Source organism: Seriola dumerili, unplaced genomic scaffold (assembly GCF_002260705.1).
Source record: "Seriola dumerili isolate Sdu_G_001 unplaced genomic scaffold, Sdu_1.0 BDQW01000219.1, whole genome shotgun sequence".
NCBI classification, from domain to species: Eukaryota; Metazoa; Chordata; class Actinopteri; order Carangiformes; family Carangidae; genus Seriola; species Seriola dumerili.
The window spans coordinates 2,936,112-2,960,639 of NW_019174474.1; the positions used below are offsets into that span (position 1 = coordinate 2,936,112).

The 24,528-nt window shown below is 41.1% G+C and overlaps 3 protein-coding genes across 6 annotated transcripts in view; 1 reads left to right on the top strand and 2 right to left on the bottom strand.

Moving 5' to 3' along the window:
* The window catches only part of vwf (von Willebrand factor), a 25,327-nt gene extending 13,546 nt beyond the window's left edge, over positions 1-11,781 (bottom strand). The window contains exons 1-21 of one of the 2 annotated variants that reach the window (XM_022754464.1): positions 8,163-8,329; positions 7,953-8,004; positions 7,670-7,813; positions 7,265-7,367; positions 6,930-7,138; positions 5,525-5,646; positions 4,197-4,416; positions 3,993-4,115; positions 3,793-3,904; positions 3,657-3,703; positions 3,409-3,545; positions 3,127-3,265; positions 2,666-2,766; positions 2,375-2,570; positions 2,083-2,298; positions 1,463-1,709; positions 1,274-1,368; positions 812-963; positions 554-657; positions 336-474; positions 80-214 (exon numbers count right to left, since the gene is read on the bottom strand). In XM_022754464.1, coding sequence (XP_022610185.1) covers positions 80-214; positions 336-474; positions 554-657; positions 812-963; positions 1,274-1,368; positions 1,463-1,709; positions 2,083-2,298; positions 2,375-2,570; positions 2,666-2,766; positions 3,127-3,265; positions 3,409-3,545; positions 3,657-3,703; positions 3,793-3,904; positions 3,993-4,115; positions 4,197-4,416; positions 5,525-5,646; positions 6,930-7,138; positions 7,265-7,367; positions 7,670-7,813; positions 7,953-8,004; positions 8,163-8,168 — 2,799 coding nt within the window. In that variant the 5' untranslated portion in view covers positions 8,169-8,329. Of the gene's footprint in view, positions 1-79; positions 215-335; positions 475-553; positions 658-811; positions 964-1,273; positions 1,369-1,462; positions 1,710-2,082; positions 2,299-2,374; positions 2,571-2,665; positions 2,767-3,126; positions 3,266-3,408; positions 3,546-3,656; positions 3,704-3,792; positions 3,905-3,992; positions 4,116-4,196; positions 4,417-5,524; positions 5,647-6,929; positions 7,139-7,264; positions 7,368-7,669; positions 7,814-7,952; positions 8,005-8,162; positions 8,330-11,761 lie in introns of those variants that run through there. The other variant, XM_022754465.1, reaches the window with a different exon arrangement.
* Positions 11,384-17,748, top strand: LOC111228527 (CD9 antigen-like). 2 transcript variants are annotated; one of them, XM_022754468.1, is made up of 8 exons: positions 11,384-11,592; positions 14,254-14,356; positions 14,524-14,621; positions 15,111-15,185; positions 15,379-15,480; positions 16,157-16,246; positions 16,623-16,706; positions 16,828-17,748. In XM_022754468.1, exons 1-8 carry the CDS (start codon positions 11,524-11,526, stop codon positions 16,891-16,893), a joined length of 687 nt encoding a protein of 228 aa, XP_022610189.1. In that variant the 5' UTR covers positions 11,384-11,523; the 3' UTR covers positions 16,894-17,748. The 2 variants fall into 2 exon arrangements, with proteins under 2 accessions (XP_022610189.1, XP_022610190.1); XM_022754469.1 differs by lacking the exon at positions 11,384-11,592 and adding an exon at positions 13,102-13,257.
* Positions 17,749-17,808: 60 nt separating this feature from the next.
* bbs10 (Bardet-Biedl syndrome 10) lies at positions 17,809-22,402 on the bottom strand. 2 transcript variants are annotated; one of them, XM_022754467.1, is made up of 4 exons: positions 22,365-22,402; positions 21,069-21,284; positions 19,993-20,973; positions 17,809-19,793 (listed from the first exon to the last, which is right to left on the bottom strand). In XM_022754467.1, the coding sequence occupies exons 2-4, from the start codon at positions 21,257-21,259 to the stop codon at positions 18,974-18,976; spliced, it is 1,992 nt and encodes a 663-aa protein (XP_022610188.1). In that variant the 5' UTR covers positions 21,260-21,284; positions 22,365-22,402; the 3' UTR covers positions 17,809-18,973. The 2 variants fall into 2 exon arrangements, with proteins under 2 accessions (XP_022610188.1, XP_022610187.1); XM_022754466.1 differs by having other exon boundaries at positions 21,069-21,268; positions 22,365-22,401.
* Positions 22,403-24,528: the final 2,126 nt, after the last annotated feature.

Genomic DNA, 24,528 nt, shown 5'->3' on the forward strand with positions numbered 1-24,528 from the left:
GACACGACACAATAAATAACATTAAACTACATGTGTGTATGTGAGTTGGTAGGGGTATGCGTGTGTCTGAGTGTGTTACCTCTCCATGTTGCATTACAATTAACCCTCCCTGGTAGAAGACTGTGATAGCTTTTGCACAGCGATGTCCCACGACTCCACAGGCCTCATTCTCCACCAGCACTCTGAATGAACCCTCTTCTCCGTTACACATATCCTATTGACAGTGAAAGTAGAGAAAAGTAGTAAATGATAGAGAGGAAATAGTTTATTTTCTATTTTAACGCCACACTCTGTAATCCACCCTGAAACTCTTTTGGGGTCTCTCTATCTCTTACCTGGACCAGGACATATTGGCAGAGGCCAGGGAAGGAGTACTTGAAGCCATCAAAGGAGATGTAATGGCCCTCCCCCACAGTGCGGCACACACCGTCACACACCTTCTCTGTGCAGCGCCACTTTCTGTTCTGACACACACTGCAAAACCACAAGTCTGTTAAGCAAGCACAGTGCAAGTATTACCCTTCATAGCCACAAATGCAAGCCATCATTTTACCAGGTGTTGCAGTCCACAGAGATGGTCTGTCCTGATGCATATGGCCTGTTGTTATGGTAACAGGGACACTGCTCCGGTGCAATGCACTCTCTGCGGTGACGTACCTGAAATCAATCCACTAATCAATCACTATGCTCTATTTAAGATGATTGGTGCTTTATCTACAACACACAACCACACACACACACACACACACACACACACACACACACACACACACACACACACACACACACACAAAGATAACACACCACCTACCGTGCCGGGTGGACAGAGGCAGCCAGGGATGCAGGCGAGGCTGACGCAGGGAAGTTCCAAGTTCTGGCATGTCCTGGCACACTCCAGGCCTTTTTCACCGGCATCGCACTCTGTACGAACTAATGGCGGGGGGCATTGGGCTGACCGCCGCTCTGCATACAGAAAAACACCATAATGTAGTTGAATTAAATAAAGTTCACGATCAATTTTCTAAAATGTTAAACTGATTTGGGGCTTTGAACAAATAATAAAGCAGTTTAACTTAAATTTATTTTATTCATTTTTGGGTGATCAGACTAAAGACATATTCAGCCAGTTGTTCACTGCATACAAGGGCAAGTCTGACGTTAAATACAGCTGCTCAAATGATGGATACAACGTGGACAGCGGACTACACAAGTCATGAAACACATGGAAGTAAAAAAAGAGTTTGTTAACTCTTCTAAAATATTGTAATTGTACCTCTGGATGGAGCCAGGTCATCATCGTAGAAGAGGTCAGACAGCAAAGTACTAATTTCAGCGGAGCTACAGCGCATGGAGCCATTCTCACAGTAGCTACAAACACGATTAAGGACAAACACAAAAAACATCTATTAGGATAATATAATTAGATTCGTTTCTGAATATATATACATGCACAGTCACTGACCAGATGCTGTTGTGATCCGCGTAGACGTCACTAGGTTGGTAGAGCTGTCCATCATGCAGGCAGGTGCACAGGTCAGCCGTCACACACTCTCCAGTTTCGCTCAGGTATTTTCCAGCGGGACAGAAGCAGCCCTCCTCACACACCCTCTCCCCCTCACAGCCGCCCTCAGCCCCAGACAGAGCACGGCACGTCCGGTCACACACACTCCCACAGGCCTCATACACTTGGCCCTCAGGGCACTCCAATGCTGATAAAATCAAATCAGGCCCTCCCCTGATTAGTCATCTGCTCTCAGTTAAGATGTATTTTTATCTGTTAGAAAAAGTGTACTGAGCTTTACACAATGGTTGCCACAAAAATGTGTAAAACCCATCCCTGGAGTTATGATGTTGTTTGTGTTGCTTGTTGCTGTACTCTTGATTAGACAAATACCCAAACAGACAGATTTTTATGTGGAGCTGATGTTTGGATCTTCTCTTACTAAAAGTTATGGCTTTCATGTTCTATTATTGACTTTTGCAAATGCTGTACGAGGCTGTTTTCTGTCTACAAATGGAATGAAATGATTGTACGTTTACCTAGTGTGTGTGCATATGAATGATCAGCCATAAATTACTTACCACAGAGTGAGGGAGACCTCCAGTTGAGCAGCACTCCTCTTGCAGCGCAGGCAGCTGCGTAGGCAGACAGAGCAGAGCAGAGGCACTCCTCGCCGTCCACACACGCGCACACATCATAACGACAGAATCGCTGGAACGGAGCCGGGTTCACCAGAAAGTGGCACGCACTGAACATGTCGGACATCATCATCGCACATGCCTCTTCTGCAAAATGTACTGAAAGGTGTTGGAGGATCATAGGTCAGAGTTTAGCTGTATTTTGGGTGACACGTGTTTATGTGAGTGTATATACCTCTTTTTGGGTTAGTGGCACATGGATCAATCTCAGGTTTGCGTGTTGATTCACAGTCTCCATTGATCCTCCAGGACTCGCCGAATGCCTGAGGACCTGCCTCCACCAGTCCAGAACCAGACAGGAAGTCATCACCTTGGTTACCATTGAAGTTGCCACAGAGACCACAGGTCTGCCCCGCCCATCGTGGTCCTAGCTGAGGTAGTAGACAGAATTCAGTACAATAGTTTGCTTATGTTTCCACACGTGCATCATTACCAAAAGCATCTTTAATCATTTAACATACACAACCTTTAAGAGCACCCGGCCACGCCCATCCCAGTCTAGACGAAGGTCATCTCCAAATTTTACACGTACAGAAGACTGGACAGATCTCTGGATATGCAGACGGCCTGTGAGATTGCACACACAAGGAGCCGACAAGTTGAATTCAACACAACTTTATCACAAGTGATTTAAAGAATAAAATTTTCACCACTAAACATTTTCTTACTAATAAAAATTATCACAAGTTTGTGTCAAGAAAGGTTGAAATAGATATTCAAATAGCCAGTTTTTTATTTGATGTTGATATGCTGGATGAAACACATAATGTCCTCAGGCTGAAAACACTTTTTGTTATAGCTTCAGGCCCATGTATTAAAATATGATAATTTCAAACATCTCCAGTTCCAGGTATAATTCCATGTATAATTTGATTAGAGGGAATATGAAATCTAACTCTTATCCACTCATCTACCAAAGTGGCATACCATGATGCATTGGGGTCTGGATGTCCATGCTGTTGACAGAGACAACTCCTCCATGCTTCAGCTTCACTGTCATGTCCTCCAGAGAGGGCAGGGTGAGCGTCACTGAGCGTGTGCAAACAGCATCTTGATCATCTGCACACTGAAACACATTAATGAATAGCAAAAATGACAAGCAATTATTGGAAGCAAAGTGACAGACAAAAAAGCAGGGTTATGTAATTTGTGTAAGGGAAGGACAAATTTAAAAAATGTCTGGCAGTTAAAAAAACACACATTCATTACCTGTACGTTCTCAATAATGACAGAAAACTCCCTATCTGTGCAGTCTCTTGCCAGCAGGTACTGACAGTGGCCAGTGAAGGTGAAGAACTTGTTGTCGAAGGTCTTGAAGTGAGACTGGCCCACTACCAAACACTCACCTTCACACGGACAACACAGACATAACCGCAAAGTATTAGCAACCCAGGACTTTATTAAACCAGCGGAATGTGTGAGTCAGTGCACTGACTACTACTGCAGGTCTCTCTCACCAGGGCAGCCTTCATTGGTGCATTCCCAAGAACCGTGACGGCACACGCTGCAGAACAGCAACAATTTAGAAACAAATTGGAAACATTTCACTGAATGCACTGAATGCATATTTGGACATGCGTTGTGCCGTCTCACCAGGTGTTGCAGTCCTGAGAGATAGTGGATCCTGGAGGGAAATGTTTTCCCATGTGCACGCAGGAACATTCAGACACCTCCACACAGCGATTCCCATCCAAAACTTTACCCACTGAAACACAAATGCGCATCCATGTTACAGCTACGAGTAACAAAGAGACAGAGAGAGAAAGAGGGAGATGTAGTGAGCAGGAGGTTACCGGGACATGTGCAGCCGTCCACACACTCCTCCTTGCAGACCTCCTGGATGTTGAGACTATGGCAGGTTGTAGAGCAGGACTTGGTGCATTCACTGTACTGCATCCCAATTGGACACTTGGGGACTGTGCATGCACAAACACACAATTAGATCACTGATGTAATTTTATAGCTTGCTATTACTTTTTACAGACTGACAAACTTACAGCAGTTGCTCTCCTCAAGCCAGCCCCGTAGAAGTATCCCATGGGCGTGGCATGTGCGGGCATACTCCAACAGGATTGGACAGTAGCAGTCTTCTTGCTGCTTCTGGTTGCAGTGACACGCCTCCTCTTGACACAGAAACAGGAACGCATCGGGAGAGACCAGGTGGGCACAGTGCAGAAAAACACTGGAGGTCTGCAACACACTGCAGCTGGACAAAATCTACACACACACACACACACACACACACACACACACACACACACACACACACACACACACACACACACACACACACAACTTAAATAAAGACCTATCTGTGAATATATCTTTAGATATTAAATGAATAGTCTCACTCTGTCAGACTTTGTTGCGTGAAGCCTCGTTGTACACTGAAAGAACACTCATTTCCTTATCTGAAGTTAGTTGACAGTGACACAGGAAACATGGAATTTTTACTGCTTTCTCACATGGGGGTGTTGTTGTAGTACAAAATATTCTTACTAAAACTGGCTGATCGTTTCATATCAGCCCACCCAAAGCGACTACAATAGACACATTACATAACTGCACCCATGCTTGTCAGATCTGTTAGCGTACCAGCAGTTCACTTTTGAAGAGATCAGGGTCTCTTCCCCATTGGAGCATAATGGCCATTAAACCCATATGCTGTATACTGTATATGTAAGCCCATTCCACCCATGAAAAATAGAACAAATGACAAAAATGTTATTTCTAGTAGTAAATCAAAATTAAGAGACACAAGTTATAAGTTGCTGACTTGCTTAGCTATAGTTATAAGATTCTAAGTCAAATGTTTGACACCATTGTGACATTTTTTGGAGAATTTCATGTCTTTATTAGAGAACTGAAAGTAGAGAGATGACAGGAAATGAAGAGAGACCAGACCACATAGTTTTTTACATACTACTGTAATTCCAACATTTTCACTATGACTTAATATACATTGTCAGTAAGACTTGCCACGCTAAATTATGACTTACATAAGTCAAAAATATCACACACTTGACAGAGACAGAGAGAAATACTGTATGCAGTGAGAGACAGAGGTGCTTTTTAGTAAGTATAAGTGCAGTGGTTGACAATTAGTAAAAAAAAAAATACAGTGAATGCCAAATTCTTTAACATCAATGCCTAAGATCCTCCCATGCCTTAGTGTGTGTTTATCATTATTTGTGCTGATTAATATTTTCTATATTATGAAGAGACATTTCTGTACATTTTCACAATTGTTTGCCTTCTTATCAAATGTAATGACATCTTCATAGATGTACTAACACATGTATGTGTGTGTGAATTGTCCTCTCACCGCTGAAGTGTCTTTGGTGCTATTACACGACAGGTTGGGATTTGAGACACGTCGACAAAACTGATCAGCCCCCTTCACTGCCCATGAATTTGCAAAGTCATAAGTGTCCTCTGTAAGGAATCCTGAAAATACACACACACACACACACACACACACACACACACACACACACACACACACACCACACACACACACACACACACACACACACACACACACACACACACACACACAGTTAGCCCATTTGCAAATATTGCTTAAAAACAGAGTTTGATTGCATTACTTAGGATATTGTGCTGTCATGAAGGGATAATTGTCTTTGCTAGCGTCTTTGAGTTGAACAGATTTTTTAGGCTGGACCACACTCCCTCAACAGTACTGCAGCAGCACGTTGCCAGCTTCTAATTGGCTAATTCACTCAACTCGTCTGGGCATGATGAAAACAAGGCTAAGTTCTCTTCACTGTTTTGTCATTTTGTCTGTATCTCACTAAAGGCGCCTTCAACTCAACGGTGGATGAGTTGTCTGGACTAGCCGACTTATCTGCAGCAAATCTTAAGCAGATTCTCTGTTAAACAGTTTTCCCCATCACTGGATGAATATGGACCAGTTTGACCACCGACTGCAATGAAGTTAAGGAGGCTACGCCAGTTTCTCTCTTCATCTTTTTGTATATTGTGAAATATTTGGTAAGTTCAGGTGTTCTGATTTAGCCATCTTCAACTGTTGCTTTTTGAAACTTGGCTTGTTTTGAATTTGGTGCTCTGTGTTCACGCCTGATGAACAGCTTCAAGAAGTGACTTACTGCAAGATGATAATAACAATAATAATAATTATAATAATTACTTTTAATTATATAGCACTTTTCTGAATAAAGTTACAAAGTGCTTTGCAAAAAAATAAAACCAGATAAAAGAGAACGCCACTGTTACTGTTATGACATTTAAAAGTTTAATAACTGCGGACACATTTTGAGTTTTCTCATCTTCAATATGAATGATAAAGAACATTAAACGAAACTGGAAAATCTAGTCTTTATAACTTCAAATGCTGTGTTTAATAGTAGGGCAAAAAACATATTATTTCTACATTATCGATTACTTTTATTTAAGGCAATCATGTGCCTCAAAATCTTTTCAACTTGAGAGTGGAAAAGCACAAACACTTAATTGAGCTGACAGATTTCTCCTTAATCTCATCCTACCACCACTGTTTCTCTTGCTTTCTTTTACCTTGTTATCTTTTCCTGTACTAAGTTGCTATTCTTCCTGTTGCTGACTGCGGGTGACCCGAATCATTTCCTAAATTCCAGGAGTAATGGGAACCTCCCTGATTTCTCTTCACTGTCCAACATCCTCATACCCCCCCACACAGAGTTTTAACTCATTTCCCCACATGCACCTACCCTCTTGAGCAGTATATTCATCAGCTGATACAGAGTTGAAGTTTCCACAGAGGCCACAGGTGCGGTTTACATGGTGCTTGGTCAGCGTCAAGGCGATGTTGGCTGCATTATCAATGGTAACAGTGAAGCCAAACTCCTCACTCCAGAGCTTATAAAAGCCCAGCTCAGAGCCCACAAACACAGTGTGAGATGCATAGGGCAGAGACAGTCTACAGAAAAGGAGACGCACGTCAGTCTACAAACTATCGGTGGACTTTTTTCTGCAATAAGTCAACATGAACGTACAAATAACTACAGATTTTTGCATGACAACTTAAGACATTTTATTACTCTACCTTTTTTCTCCTTGTGTGAGCCGTCCATCTACAGACAGGTGCAACTCCCAGGCGTCTCCCAGAAACAGAGTGACTCCTGTTCTTTTGCCATTGACAAAATCCCCTGCAGAGCCACAACATGTTATTTATTCATTTATTTTTTACCATAATGACACTGCTACATCAAACCAAAACAGCCTCACACAAACAAGACTGTGTGTTGAGTCTGCATGAAATTAAAACTGAGGGTAAATAAGCAAACAATTTTGATGGTCTAATATTATTAAAAGCTGTTTTAACGCACAAATCACGCTATCAACCCCATGCAAAATGCACTACACACTGAAATGCAACAGACTGAGCATCAGACACCATTAGAATTCAAATCAGTTTGTTTCTTTATTGAATTGTCTGAGCATGACTCACCCAGAAGTGTGAAGGAGCGATGGTTGCAGTCTCCAGCCAGAAGGTAGCTGCAATCTCCAGGAAACTCATACAAGACCCCATCAAACGTGTGAACGTGGTGTCGTCCGAACAGACTGCATCTCCCTGTCATACCTGCCACACAAGCTGGACACACAAAATATACCAATATGCAATTGACTGTAGAAACAGGACTAGATGAGATCTAATATGAAATATTTCACACATTAATAGTTTATAAGACCGTGTTACTTTTGAAGATCACAACCGCTGATATGACACACACCTGTCAGATGCAGGAGAACCCAAATTTCTAGCAAATACCTCCTCGTGCACACCTGAAACACACATAAATATGCTCTCCGTTATCACCACCACCTCTACCAACATCAACATCATACTATGATATTTAAATATCACATTATTCTGTGTAAGAGTGCATGGCCTGTTTCATACAACATCTTTCTCCAGTTTTCCAAACTCCAGTTAGTCCTACCTCCATGGCTCCGGACTAAGTTAAATCACAGGGTTTGCAAAGAAGAGTCACACAATCAAGAATCAGAAAATCCAAACGTTGCACGTCCAGACCTCACAGTCAGGGCATGATGCTATACTGTGATGGTTTGGGTCCAATATAGGCTAAACTGAGAAAAGGGTCAAATACTTTGTCACACACAAAGACACTCAACCACACTGGAAGCTCTATTTTATAGCAAAGAACATACCCACACCCGTAGTTGGCTTCCCTTAAGGGTCCCTCCCCTCGGCAGGTTATGTCAAGAAGGTCAGAATATCATTCTGTCCACAGCTTGGTACCCGCAGACTGACACCATCAAACAGATTCAGCAGGACAATACCAGGATATGCCCACTGATCGCCTGGCTGAGTGATTAGTCTACACATGCGTAACTGTATCGGCGCCAACCCAAACAATTCTTGTGGAAAACACACTCACTGGAGATATCTCACGCAATAACACTGCTTTGCTGGTGTCACATGGACAAACACATGACTAAGCTGTGCTAAAATTACACAAACATAAACACACACTGGGAACTTGTATGGATCAACACTCTCAGGTGCAACCTTCACCGATCACCTGGAAAAAAGGACAACCACAGTGAAGGAGAGAATCACACTTTTTCAAACACAAACATTTACAATCAGTGTCACAATCTCCCAAACATAAACAAGGCATCCTTTAATATCTGTAACAACTAAAGCTTCCGTATTGCGTGTCCAAATAAATGCCTATCCAATTCCACTTTGCTACTCTCTGCATACTTTCACACGTGTTATCAGCTATTCTGGATAATTAGACCTCTCCTCAGGTTAATTTTGAGTCAAGCTATACTGTCACCAAGCTCAATATACTCATAACTATGATATAGGTGTAAGTGGTCCTGACAGGTCACAACAAATCTAACAAGAGAGTCAGAAGGATGTCAATCACACAGTCTGTAACACGTTCACACAGTCCTGAGAATAGGTCTATTAACGATGGCTCAGTTCCATCAAGCGTCGCTGTAAGCCATGCCAGTGAGCCAGCATGCAGAACACCAGGCCCCTGGAACTAGCTCACCCACTTTTTAATGTAATTATTGTGATTACACCTGTGTGTTTCCTGCTACGACACGTCTTTCATGACAAACAACACCCTTATCTGAAACCACTTTGCAACAATGTGTTCTGTTAAAACTGTTTCAAAGCCCAAGCACACCCATGGTAAACACACACAGGTGACTAATTATTTTTCCAAAGTAGACCTCATCAAGACTGTGTGGCTGTATCAGCCTGTCAGGGAGGGTCAAATTTCACCTCATGTAATTCCCATCACAGCTCCACCCATCTTGAACCTGAGGTCTAATCATCAGATAACTGAAAACACCTGCGGGACCTTCAAAAAGCTTTAGTAAGAACATATCTGTATGTATAATGTAGTTTTAAATGTTGGTAATCAGTGCTGGTAATACAGCAACAATCATGTTTCTCTGACTTTCTAATAAGCCATTGTGGTATATGTTTTAGTAATCAACAGAGCATGTATACCTAGCTGTCAGAATGTCTGTACTATGTAAACTGAGATGTATACGTCAAGTGTATTATAGTCACCAAGGCAGGTGCCAAGTTCATAAATCAGATCATGGTCACCCACCAGAAGCATCCAATGGGAACTCAGGGCTGACACCAATGTGTAAAAATAGTGCCCTCGGACCGATGTCAAATCAGGTTCGTTGGAATGACTAAGCAACTCCAAGAAAAGAACCTGGAAATAATGGTGGAAAATTCCCTATTAAAGAGAAAAAGGGGATATAAGGAATAAGGGAATAAGCTCCACAATAGGTGGAAACCCCTCTGGGCACATAAGGCCATGCTTGTTGGACCCTACTTCAATGCCTGTGTTCATGAACTAGCCTCGGTTTTCTGTATCATACCAAAAGTACAATAAGTGTTACTCTACTCAACATTGTCTCTGCATGTTTCTTGACTCTTGAGTGTTTATTGAATTCTCTGAGCAAAACTAATATTGTTATTGAACTAAGTGTTGCAGAAGACCTGAAGATCCACTGGCCTCGTCTGAAGAGTTCTGCCATGACACAATCCTGTCTGCAAATGTTAGTATGTCATTAATAAAAGGTTGTGGATTTCTGACCATCAATTCTTTAGTTTAAGATGGTAATAAATCACTTAATAAAGTGGGTTTTGTACTTGGTAATAAGCCATCAGTTAAAGTGAGTCATTCACAAGTATACATGACAAGAAGTATACATAAAAGTATAAATGATAAGAATGAAGTCTTTAATAGTATTTTTTCTATCAAGTGTGTCGATATAAATGTTACTGAGTTAATAAATGGAATTGGTCCAGATGCTCTGCAACCCTTTTCCAGGGGATAAGTTGTCAAACAGCGGTTTGAATAAATGGCTTATGGCTGATCTATAAAGTGTTACTAAATCATCTAATTATTGAGGCAATTTGTTACAATCCAAATAAACTCTTTATAATGGGTGCCTTATTAGACAGTAATGCCCAATATTCTCAATAATATATGTTGGCCTGTACATTGAACTGCCTGTGTGCTGTCTGGGAGATACACTGTTCGCCAGGGCATGCTCGTGCACTGTGTTCATTCATGTACAGTATATTCAATTCGTGAACGCGCTTTTCTTATTCCGGGAGAATTACGTCATCGCACTACCCATGTTCTGCAGAAACTTGCAACTATAAAACCCAGAGCAGGCTGCTGCACAGTGCATTATTGTACGATTGTATGCAGGAAAAACAGTCTGAATATAGGCTGTAGGTTCCTTGGCCACGACATTGAGAGGGGAGGCTAAATTTTGAAAAAGAAGTAGCTAAAATAATCTTTGAAGACACTAGGTGCCTAATTTAACAGTGCTACCATAAAATAGCCTATTTAGAACTAGATATAGGCTACGTGCAATAAAACTTGTAAATCCCCACTGTCGCAAATGATTGAGAACGATTACTGTGATGAAAATGCTACGAAAATGCCACAAATAAAAATCTTACTGGTTTTGAAAAAAATTAAAAACTTAGAGCTAGGCTATTTAAAAGACACACAAAGAAAATGCACAACAACGTTTCAAATAAAAAGAAGGAGATAAAGAAAGAAAGAACGAGTTGCAGGAGGATTTGCTTTTGCAGTCCGTTATCTGTGGGGGCGGACCACTACAGGCGCGCACAGCACGGCGCGCATATCAGTCCTGGCGGCGCGACGGCAAATAGCCCCATTCTACATACTGACTGTTATTTAGAAGGTATTCTCCTCTATTCTACCGTCGGTTTGAACTGGTGATACCAGCACAAGTGTGATCCACAGCTCAGGTACCGCCATGGCTGCGCTGTCGGGAGGAGAGATGTGCATCAAATACCTGATGTTTGCCTTCAACCTGGTGTTCTGGGTGAGTTTGAAGCGAGAACATGTCTTGTTCTCATAGAAAAATGTACATCCTGTCTGTGTTTTACGCGTGTGAGCGTCGCGTGCATGCGTATTCGTGTGTGAGCAGGTTACTATTGGTAGTGAATGAAATTATTATGTGTCCCACATGCATAATTGTGGCGAGTACTCACATACTAGCCTAGGTTACTTATCACAGTTTATTCCGCCCCTCGAATGATTTTTGGCTCTGGCCACCACTAAACACAAAGTGCCCCAAAGCTTGTGGAGACTGAGCGGGGTGGAAGAATAATCCCCAGTGGCCAAGTGACCCAGTTCCATCGCGCAGACTACACTCTGGAGTTTGCGCGCACGGCATTTTAATAATTGCAATGGTTGGAAGGGGAGGGGAGGGGAGGGGGGCGCTTTATTGTGGTAGAGAATGTGACTGATATAATAATAATTAAGACTTCTGCTCCGTCACGTGACGTGAAGAGTTGCGCATGTCAGGGAGCCTGCCTGTGTATGTATGCGTGTGTGAATCCAGGATATCCCATATAGGCTATTCGTGTCCCACAAAGCCTGCAGGGTGTGTCTGTTTGTGATCTGTAGCCTATGTGTGTGGTTTCAGATGGATGTTTTGCCCTTTTATGAACATTTCTAATTTGTGCAGCTATAAATAAACCAACGATAACCATTCATTACAGGGCAGACAGGGATTTCCCACAGTGTATATGTGTTCATGGGAGAAAAGTGACCCTGAAAACTATCAATTTGAGATATTAAAAATACTAAAATATGTAGAAATTCACTGAGTTAATCATTTTTAGAAAGAGAATAAGGAATAAGATGACAATGAAATACAACAGTTTAAAGTCAATAAATAGCAAAGCCTGCTAGAACCTCAAATCCTCATGTAAGTGTAGATTTTCCACTTTTGAATTAGATTAAACAGGAACTGAATGACACACATCCTGTCCATGCAGCCACAAATCACATGACACACATATCTGATTACAGCTCAGTCTGGACACAACAAGAGTGCCCATGTCCGTGTGTTTTGTCAGTGAATTAACCTTGCACACAAACCTTGCTTTCAATAATAATGGACTCTGGGAGTAGGAATGTGAAGTAGTCATATTTAAGAGAAGCCTATTTTGTGACTATAGTAACACAGAGTTCAGACAGTGGAGCAGTAAATATCCTGCTAAGCAGGTTTTTTGGGAAATGTTTTATGTCAACGTGCCTGAACAGAGACCCTGGTCTGTGCTGCTGCCTCCCAGATCATAAAGCACTCTGTGCCCACATCATCTGCACACATGCGCTAGTTATAAACACACAAACAGTACATGTATGAACATGGCACAAAAGACAGGAATGAACACAGGTGGGAATTTATATCAGATACACAATGAACGTCAGTTTCTCAGGTAACACTACCTCTCTTGCCACTCCCTAACTGTGTGATCAGGTGATTGTATGAAGGTGTGGTATTGAAGGGAATTTACTTTCCCCGTTTTTTTTTGTTTTTTTTTATGACTTACACCATTATGCTTTTGCTTCCTCCTCAAAAGAAGTTGGTTATTAAACTCTCATAGTGGTACAGTGTGTAGACAAAATCAGAATGGCTGTCGCTGGGGGAATCAAGTGTGTGAAATATCTCATGTTTGTCTTCAACTTTTTCTTTTGGGTAAGTGTACTTTACTTTTTGTTGTGTGTTATTGCATGTTTTGTGTGTGTGCAAGTGTATGTGTGTGAGAGAGACAAGAGAGGTGGAAACGCTTCCTCAACTAGCATGTTTCTGGTTAGCTCTAAAAGACAGTGGAATATAAACAGAGATACACACACACACCTTTTGAATAAAAGGGCCATCTTTACGTAAGGCTCTCATAGTTAAAAATTCACTGACCTGTGTGTGCCGATAAGGCTTGTAAGTTAGTGCCTGTGCATGCATATTACACAATAAGGCACCATGCACGGAGATTTATAGTGTGAAGTACAGTTTTATGCTTGTCTGTTTGCAAACAGGCTGGTGTTGCAGAATATAATAACAGGAACTCATAACATACATACAGCTATATGTTGATGGATTCACGTTCAACTTTGTGTCAATATTAAATACATATGCTGATGAATAAGAGAATATGTGGAAATAAAAAAAGGAAAGGAACTTGTTTAAAGCCACTGCAGTATTAAGATAATACTGGTTATGGGTCCTCTTAACAGCTGCAGTTGTCTCTCTGCAATCTGTCCCTCCAGTCTTATCCTTATCAAGACTTGAATAACTCAGCGTAATTTGCAGTGGGTTTATTAGAAAAGTGATGGTGCAAAAGGAATGAACTGTGATGTATATAGATAAATACCATCGTTTCTTGTATTGATATGCAATAGAGCATATATAGCACGATAGACATTGCTGAGGAAGTATGGAAAGCATCTGTGGTGATTAGACACAGCAGGAAACAGCCAAGAAAAGAAAAGTTTTAAATACTGACAGCAGTGAGATAATTGTGGTAAAATAATAATCAGCTGATTAAGTTGAGAAGGGGAAAATATGCATTTATATGGAAGGGGAACACACATGAAAAGTATTCTTCCTGGTTGAACTTTTGCTGAGCAAACTTTTGACTACTGAAATAACTAACTGCAGTGCTTTAAGTGAAAATGTTTTTTGTTCTTGTCTCAGCTTGCAGGCACTGCTGTCTTTGCTATAGGTCTTTGGCTACGATTAGACCCCAAGACCAAAGGTCTTTTTGAAGGATCAGACTCTCCGTATGTGTTTTACACAGGTAAGATGCTCTAAGTCCTTGAGCAGGAACATTGTCTATTAACATTTAAGTAAAGTTTGTATGTAAAGTATTCTTGTATATATATGTGATATAAATATATATATTGTGTGTGTGTGTGTGTGTGTGTGTGTGTGTGTGTGTGTGTGTGTGTGTGTGTGTGTGTGTAGGTGTATATATCCTGATAGGAGCTGGAGCGCTGATGATGGTGGTGGGTTTTCTGGGATGTTGTGGGGCTATTCAGGAGTCCCCCTGTATGCTGGGACTGGTTCGTACCACTTTTTGTTTTTCTCACTTGTTGTTCTGTTCATTTCTATTCACAAAAATTTAGTAATTAGCCAAATTTAAACTCTTGAAAATCCTGTTTCTTTTTCTCTGAGTCATTTTTGTACTGATCTCACTCAGCAGCACTTGGACTTGTTGTCCCACTTTAGCAAGTGTGGATTGTAGACTGACCTTGGGCACACTAAGAAATATGAGATGTCTGCCTTCATCATTGTTTACTGAACGGTGTCAAGGCAAGAGAAGAGTCTCTGTACTTGTTCACTCCCTCCCTCCCTCTTAACCAGGCAGTCTGGCCCTAATCTTCTTGTACTAAATCTCTCAGGAGGCGGCGCCTATGTAAATTGGGTTCAGCTACACTCAAATGACCTTACATGTGCACACATGCATGCAAAGGACAAGCATGCGCACATGCACGCAAGAGTCACACATTAACACGATGAGCTGAGTTTAATGTTGTCTTTCCTCTGCACAGTTCTTCTTCTTCCTGCTTATCATATTTGCTATTGAGGTCGCAGCTGGAATCTGGGGATTTTCCAATCAAAGCAAGGTATCCTACAACTTTATAAGTATGTTCCATTGATAATTTTATTTGTATAGCACTTTTCAACAATGTGAGTGAAATACTGCTGCTGTGTGAAATACATGGAAATGTTGCTGTTGGCATTTAAAAGGCAGTATAAAGAAATGTTACTGCTTTAGTGATGCACATGAAATCATTCTTCCTTGCTGCTGTGTTACAGGTGGTGAATGACATCACAACATTCTACATGCAGACCTACAACAACTTCAAGGAAACAGGAGATGAGCGCCTTAGAGAAACACTGCGGGTGATTCAAACTGGGGTGAGCCATTTCTGTTCCATTTCTGCTTCATTCTGATTCAGACGTACTAATTCTAATTTGACTTCACTCAGATCTTACCTTAAGAATTTGACACAAAGGTATTTTCAAGTGAATGCAATGCATTCCCATGGGAACTTTTGCAAGGCATTTCAAAACTGTCCACAGCAAAGATATCCTTAATGTTTTTGACAAGTAGAAAGTGTAAATTCAACAAATTAACTTAAAGTAAAAGTTGAGATACACACCTATTTGTTTTTTTTTGAGAGAATTAGATGAGAAGATTGATACCACTCTCATCTCTCGTGTGTAAGGAGTGGAGGTGCTTAGCCTAGCTTAGCATAAAGTGCCTCCAAAAGTCAAGAACACACCTATCAGTTCTTCTCATGGTGGATATGCACGTAAACAGTAATGTAAAAAAAATAATTTGTTGCTTTAGGGGGGATCAAGTGCTGTAACTATTTCTTGATAAACAACAGCTTAGCTGCAGCCCATTGTGTCTGTGCAGCATTTCCACTGGTTGCCTGGCAACCTCACTGTCACCACAAGACATTGGAAACTAAAATCTGAACCAAAACATTGAACTATTCCTTTAACAGGAACACTTGTAGTAAGAGATATGTGTTTTCCTTCAGCAATTCGTCTTGTTCTCTAAATGTATGATTTTGTATGTTTATAGCTGAACTGCTGTGGTCCAACTGGTACTGTTGTAGATACTGCCAAAGACACCTGTCCCCAGGGAGAACCGCTTGAGGAGCTCATTACCAAGGTACAACTACCCTGAATGTGTGCACAGCTTCACTGAAGTACATGCCAACACAGGCAGGTACTTCAGTCAAGAGACAGACAGAAAAAAAAGTATTCAAAATGGAGACGAGCCACTGATCTAAAAGATGTCAGACATCCATAAGCTCTGTGAGAGCCACTTCAATTACTGTATGTCAAATACATAATGATGGTCTGACATGTGTCATGAGTCCATCAGTCTTCCCTTTGCAGACTAATTTCCTCAGCCTCCTTGCCATGTTACTATGGCAACAATGGTTTAATGGAGCCTGTATGCTCTCAGCCTGTTATATGTGCCATACCACATATAGCATAGGTTTATAGAGAAAGCTGAAAGGAATCATGCCTGTTTGTTGCAGAGTTGTCCCGATGCCATTGATGAAGTGTTTGACTCCAAGCTACACATCATAGGAGGAGTGGGCATCACAATCGGGGTTGTTATGGTAGGTCTGATTTGTGTGACTGTAATTCATCAAATTTCTTTCTGCTGCCCTGGAGGATGAACGCAGTGCAGACATGAGCTAATACAAACACAAGTAATATTATTTTTTCTCTCTCTTATAGGTGTTTGGGATGATCTTTAGCATGCTCCTGTGCTGCGCCATCAGGAAGTCTCGGGAGGTGGTGTGACACCCACCATCATACCCCAAAGTCCTTGTTAATGTTGCATGATGTCATTCCTAGAGTCAAAGACTCTCCACTGCCAATAGAAACACTGCTTGTTTAAGGGGGACAACCTAAGCAAGGCTGGGTGCAGATATTTCTGATTGTACATTATTCGTCAGTTCTAACTGTACTGTTGACACTTAGGCCCACGTTCCTGGACTAGATAGATGCGATGTGGTTATTAAGCCCAACTATAGAATGGGTGTCATCTGTGCTTCAGTGGCAATGTAGTACAGAAATGTGTAATTTGTGGTCATTTGATTGAAATTAGTGTTTGTGAACTGCTAATTATCTAAACAAAAGATCATATTATTGTATACTGATCACATTTCTATTGCTACCACTCGGGGTCACTTACTGGCAAGAAGAGTCATGGTCCAGGGCCATAAAAAAAGGCAACCACCACCACTTCAGCACAATACAGCAGTAGCCAATGAAATTCTTCAATTCATCTTTCTTACAACACTTAAGTCAAAACCATGGTGACTAGCTGAGCTGTGAACTGCGGTTTTTCACAGCTTGGTATTAAGAGTAGCATCTCGGTTCCTTCATTACAATGACATTTTGTTTATTCCTTTCCTTCCTTTCCCCATCACCTAAACTGCCCTTGTTTAAAACGCCTTTCATTTTTTGTCACATTTTGTAAATGTGTTTTTTTTTTAAATTGCAAAACATTTCTAATAGTAGATGATTAAATGGTATGTGTGGTTTGATTATCTATTTTATAATGTCCTTTTCATTTTACAGATACCATATGCACTATGTTTCACAGAGACAAAAATGAATGAGATCCAAATAAACCAAACTGTACTAAGTTGACTCTGAGAGTATTATACTATGGCATATAATCACTCAAGTACACACAGTGCAACAGTCATATTAGCTGAAATGTTTTATTAGGCCTGTTTTCAGCAGGTCACTAACTTAAGTTCATTAAGTATACAAAACAAATCATCAAAGTTAAATTGACCGTTTGGCGTGTTACATTAAGATATGTTAGACATTAGGGGCATGCTAGGGTTAGCAGGGTGTAGATGCCTTGATAAAACTGAAAACAATATTTAGGTTCGCTTCTGCGTGCACAGTGGAAAAATAACATCCCGAGCTTTCCCCTCTTTGATATTTGCAACCATCACATGTGACTCATGCAGCAACTATCAAGTGTGATTCATGTTGAGACACACTTCAAAACAGAAACAATGCCAAGAACTCTTCCCAGCACAATTCATTTATGGAAAATTTGTGTTCAAAACTAGTTTCACAGAGTGATTACCGTAAACAGTAAACACTTATGTATGGCAGTGACCCTAGTTAATGTCTAATGACTCACCATTTCCCTAAAAAGAGGTGAGAATAGACTTAGCACTCTCCTGATTACAGCACAAGGAAGTACACTTTGATTTGGTTGTTGACAGCCTTGTGATGCCATTCAGATACCCCACCCCCATTATGGAGATAACACTGATTATAAAAAGTAGGGTGTAAATTTGTGAGGAGATGTGTCCAGTGTGTATGCTTTTTATATAACAGAATGTTTACTGGCCAGAGGAAGAGGGCAGGAAAACTGAGATAAGGAGGAGAAATGTTAAAAAAAAGGAACCACAATGAGACGTTAAAAGGAAAGAGGCCAATATCAACACTTACTCCCTCACTTGCTTAAAATGATTTGATAACAACTGCACACTCTGTACGTTGTACAGATTAGTCCTTTTTTTTTTTTTTTTTACTGTTATTGCCAAACCTAGCCTTGCTTCATGACAGAATGGTACAGAACTACCTTAAAATTCTATTGGCCTATAAACAGCACCATACAACAGTACTGCCATGAAATGTAATTTTAGTATCTCTGTAGGAGTGCAGTGGACTTGCATTACAAATAAATGCATTACATATACAGTGTATTGCATTGGGACAAAGAAAAAATGCAATGGCCATACAAAAATGTCTGTAGCAGTCTGCAATAAAGTGCAAATTATTTCCTCCAACTTTTGATACCTGAGAAACTATGAAAAGAGAAAATATGTTTATGGGATACAATACAATCTCAGTCCTCAGCCTCATCCTCTGTGCCCTCCCAGGAAATGTTTGTGAGTCTGCGTGACTGTGTGTGCAAGGCTGTGTGTGTACACAGCACCGTGTCCACCCGGAGAAGACTTGTGACACACTGCAGGACGGCCAGAAGCAGCTCATATTTACAGGAGACAGATTCAAGGCCCAAGTCCAACATAAAAACTTTTGATGACATGTCAGCCTTTCTGCAACAATGCATACTTAGTTTACCATCCTTCAGAGGAATTTCACTAGTACCATGACCCTGTATGAGGCTTATGTTGTGTTCTTGTTTGTATAGGAGGTTGAAAGCGTGGGAATTATTAGGAATAAAACTCATGACCCTGGATTGAATCTGCAGGAAATGTCGCGGACTATGAGAGTAAATCTGCCGAGGCACACTCAGTAAAACATTTGCCAAGAGCTGGGAAACAGCAGGGATATTTGTGCTGTCAGAAACTGAGGAACTGCGGCCATGATGTAAGAGGGCATGATTTAAGAGAAACTCAAATGTCCCACCTGCAGGTATAACGCAGCTGGGCACCAGCACACGCTGCTGGAAGGAGTTGTAGGCGATTTTATTAGAGCGATCATCTGTATGTAAAGATGTGCTTCTCTGTGACTGTAAGGTCCTTTTTGATATTGTAGCTGCAGTCATACCCACGGGTTTGCAAGTTGTAAGGAGCATGCGGATGGCATCTTGAAACGCACAGGCATACTGGTCTGTTTGCCCTTCCCCTGGGCCACAAATGACCAGACTAGAGGGTCTGACCATAACCCTTTCCTCTAAATCATGGAAAGCCACATGGACATATCTGTGGAAGACAAAAATTCAGAGTTCAATTTTGATTTTCATGAATTAAACAATGAATGAATGAAGGAAACAAGTCAAAATCTTGTGATGTGTTCATGTGTATTTCTTTGCATACTATATGTATCTTTGTGACTCTATACATATATATGTATATATATGATTTATATATATGATTGAAAAAGAGCAACTTGCTATCATACCTATGGACTCCCAGTAGTATTGGACGGCAAAAGGTCAGAGTAGCAACATTCACTGGTTCAATGATCCAGCAGTCTGAAACAGGTGTTGTCCCACTTAGCTGGGCAAAGAGAGACAGCTCATCTTCACTGATACACTCCACAACCCACATCTCTGCCTGTGCAGCTAAAGCCATGACAGCAGCAGACTGTTTCACTGCAGACAGAAGCACAGAGACACCCAAACTTTGCAGATTTGCAATAACACATTCTAGTGACCTTTCTGACCACGCACTAAACTCCACAATACTTTTCTCCTTCCTTGAATTCTCCTCTATCATGTGGTTTCCACATCCCACCTCAAGCACATCTCCTGCACTGAACAATTGTGGCTGCAGGTACCCGGTGAAAACTACAGCTTTAACTGGCTGTTGGTCAGTCCGAGGGCAGGGCATAGCAAAGTCCCTGTGAATGACCTGCCCCTCAATCAAACGTGAACAGCTAATAGGGAAGCCTGATACAGGTGTATGCAGTGCAGGGAAGTTGTCATTTACAAACTGAAGTGCTAAAAAAGGTTGGTCCTTTTTAAACTTCAAATGCCTGAGTAGTTGACATGCTAGGTTGCTTATGTAGTCACAGTGGATTTGACCAAGACGAGTATGAAAGAATGATGCTAGCAGCTTTTGCACTCCATGATTGTTTGTATGAGCTGGTGATTGTGTTTCTGCAGTGAAACCTTCCCACAAATCACAGAATCCATAAGGGACCACTCCTATAGCAATGAGATCATCCATTTCCTCCAATGCAAATGCCAGCAGTTCGTCAGCCAAGCACCTGGCAGTGGCAGCCTCGGCTGCTTCCCTGGAGTTATAACTGTGAGACACATTAGGCTCCTTGCAGGCCATTGTATGAATCATCCGTAGCAATGACGCCAGCAGTAGGATAAAGGTCTTAGATCCATCGCCTGTTACAGTGCTATGCTTCCAGACACACTCCACTACCATCCTAAAATGAAGAACACGCAAATATAAATACAATATAAACACAAATTACACTTGATAAATATCATCATAGTGAAACAGTAAATGTCTGTGTGTTACCTAGCCAATGGATGCTCAAGTCGTAGTGCTGTGAGAATGCGTGTCCCGCTTCGGCTCAACATGGCCTGTCCTGTGTCTCTGGTGAACAGCACCTGTCCTCCCTCTGGGCCAAAACTGCGGAGGACGACTGCCTCCAGCCCACATACTGCCTGCAGGACATGCTTGAGGTGAAAATGCTCCACTGGCAGCATCCCCACACTCTGGAGGGCACATAGGCTGATTTAAAAGAGGCAAGGGAAGAAACACTTCTTTATACTATCAGTCACAAAGTCTTATCACTCACTCTTTGGATTCAGTATCACATGCAGTGCATATGCACATGCAGCTCATCATGTGAGAGGCAAACGAACTCAGCAGAGGTATTCAAATGTTATTGGCTCAAAACGTTCAAAAGTTTAGTATAAAAGTATAAAAAAATATATTAACTAGAACTGTATTTTTCATGATTTGATGCTAGACAGGTGTCTATTTAGGAGCTTTGCTTACATTTTAAGAGCCAGGTCCTCAGTTTTAGACATGCAGCACAATGAGAATGCATTACTAATAACAGATACTTGTTGCAGTAATATCAATTAACAGCAATATATATATATCTACTGTATACTAACTAACCAATGATAAATCATTTTTATCATACTGTAAATATATTATTGAGAATAGCATACATGTGGCAGACACACTTTATGTACGTTAAATAATTGCAATGTGTGACAGCAAATCTACAAATTAGCACAGACTTTGGCTCAAAATCTTGCAACTCTTGCAGTATTCAAGTACTGTGGTACACAGTCTTTACATTTTACTACAGTTGCGTATGGGTCATTGTTAACCAGTGAGTCGTCTGTAACTGCCCGATTGCTACTATCTGTGCGATATAATTATGCATAAACAACACCTACACCTGTAGAATCTGTACTGTACCGTTTTATAACATCAAGTCCATCAACTATGAATAGATCACTGGTGGAACAAGGAATTGTCCCGTTTCTACAAGTCCTGTCCGCGGAGATATACTTAAAAATATCAGTGCGTAACGTCACACTACTTGGCGAACTGCTAACCTAGCCTCCTACTAACACTAGCTACGTAGATAACGTTAGTGACTGCTAGCTAGGTAGCTAGCTAAACCAACACACTGAACTCGTCGGCGGTTGAAGGGAGCTTGATTTATAACAAACCTTATTACTGACTTAAACATATAGTCATAAAAACAAAGACAAACAGTCCTTTTCTAGATAACGTTTTAAATCTGAGATAACTTTTTTTTTTTAAATACAGTGTATGGAGAGAACTCACCATATGTCAGGCAGGAACGCTATCCGCTGTATCCTAGAGACGAGGCTTCCTCTGTGGTTTGTTGTTGAGATGTAATTTGTTTTATCGCCACCCAGCGTGTGGAGGTATAAATTGTTTTTCTAACTGTAAAACCAACCACTTTGTTTCACATTGTTCATACTGTATATGCACAAGTAAGGGTACAGGGCTTCTTCTTTGCGTTATATTTTTTCCTTTTAACATGTACATGTGAAAGTATTTCACAAGTTATTATGAACAATGAGCTAAAGGATATATGAGTTTCCCCTAGGGGATAAATAAAGTATCTATATATCTATCTATCTATCTATCTATCTATCTATCTATCTATCTATCTATCTATCTGTCTGTCTGTCTGTCTGTCTGTCTGTCTGTCTGTCTGTCTGTGATAATTGTGATGTAAATATGTGGCTACTGCATGTGAATATTATGTGACTGTGCCAGTCTGGATGTTCACATGAACAATTTGACTGTGGATGTCACACATAGGATAATTTGCAGCATACTGAATTTCATTTAAATGCTTGATTTCAGGGTTGTTGTGCTATTGTGTATGCCAGTGACACCAGATCACACAGCCATAGGTCAGCTATTAAAGTCTCGTACCAACACTGAACTGGGGAAGAGTGATGTCTGGTACTGTTCACCTTACTTCTGGAATAAACTGCAAAACATTATGATTGTTTTAAGGGCTGTCCTGATGTGATGTTGTATGTAATTTGTTCTCATGTATTTCTTGTAAAAGAGATATATATCTCAAGGTGACCTCCTCAATCAATAAGTAAAGCTTAATTTACTACAGACATAAATGTGCAAAGGCCAAAAATTGGGATTTCCATCATGTCAGTTCAATATTTCAACATGGACTTAAGTCAACTGGCCTCCACTGTAACAAAAATAACAAAATTACACAACGAGTGATAATCGCATCTGATCTAAATTGTTTGTCCTGAGCAAAATAAATACATAGAGTGTATATTTCTATATGTTACAAACTGAGGTTCTGTCAAGCTCCCTCTTTCCTTGCCCATCCTCCCGCCCCCTCTCTGTCCCTCCTTCTGTACAGTATGTCTGCGTCTCTGGTACCTCAAGGTGAATGGGGTGGGGCAGGAACTTGATCTCTGTGTTGCTGCAGAAACCACATCCTAAGTTTCTAAATCAGGCAACATCATCTATACATAGACAATATGAGACAGTTCTGCGGCTGCTGCCAGATGTACAGATGCACGCGCACCAACACACACACACACACACACAGAGCTGTCCACTCTGAATGTAAATGTCCTCTATTGCTGAACTCTCAGTATGCTAACGAGCCTTTAAAAAGCCATGTCACTACACTAATGAATATACATCAGTGGCCCGGTGAGGGTGACCTGTAGGGACGGGACAGAGGTCACAAAAGGTGGGGCGTCAGAAATAAGGACCAGTGGTCCCATGAGACCTGAATGGACAGAAAATCACACATTCACTCGGACACACAACACACATATACACATATACACACACACACACACACACACACACACACACACACACACACACACACACACACACACACACACAACACAAGGGAAGCAACACAAGATGACCGAGCTGCAGTTCCACCTATCCCAACCCCAACTCTATCTTGTCCTACCCTCCCTCTCTTTCCCTCTCTCTTGATCCAGCTTTCACACACCTGCTCCACTCTTGTTGATGTCTAAGAGCTGGTGAGACACAAAAACAAAAGGGCAATGCGTTGACACTTAGCATACCTCACTGTTTTCCTCCACCTCTCTGGTTCTGACATTTTTTTCTCCTCCTCCTCCTCCTCCTCCTCCTCTTCCCTCTGTAGGGAAAAGGAGTACCTGTGAGTGTGAACACTGCTGCTGAGACGACTGAATACAGGTATGTGTCTGATTCCATTTTTCCTCTTTGTTTCATTCATCAGATCAACTTTATTATTTCTCTCTTGAATGTTAACTTGAATGCTAACTGTATATAAACCCATGGATGCACAAAAGATGAATACTATTAATCAGGTCTGTCCTGGTCATTCTGTTGTTTACTGGACACAGACTCTGGTACAAAAACACAATCACCAAGGGTAATTTGTTAATTTGCAACTCCAGTTTCAATGATTTTCTTCTGTCTTCTCTGAAAG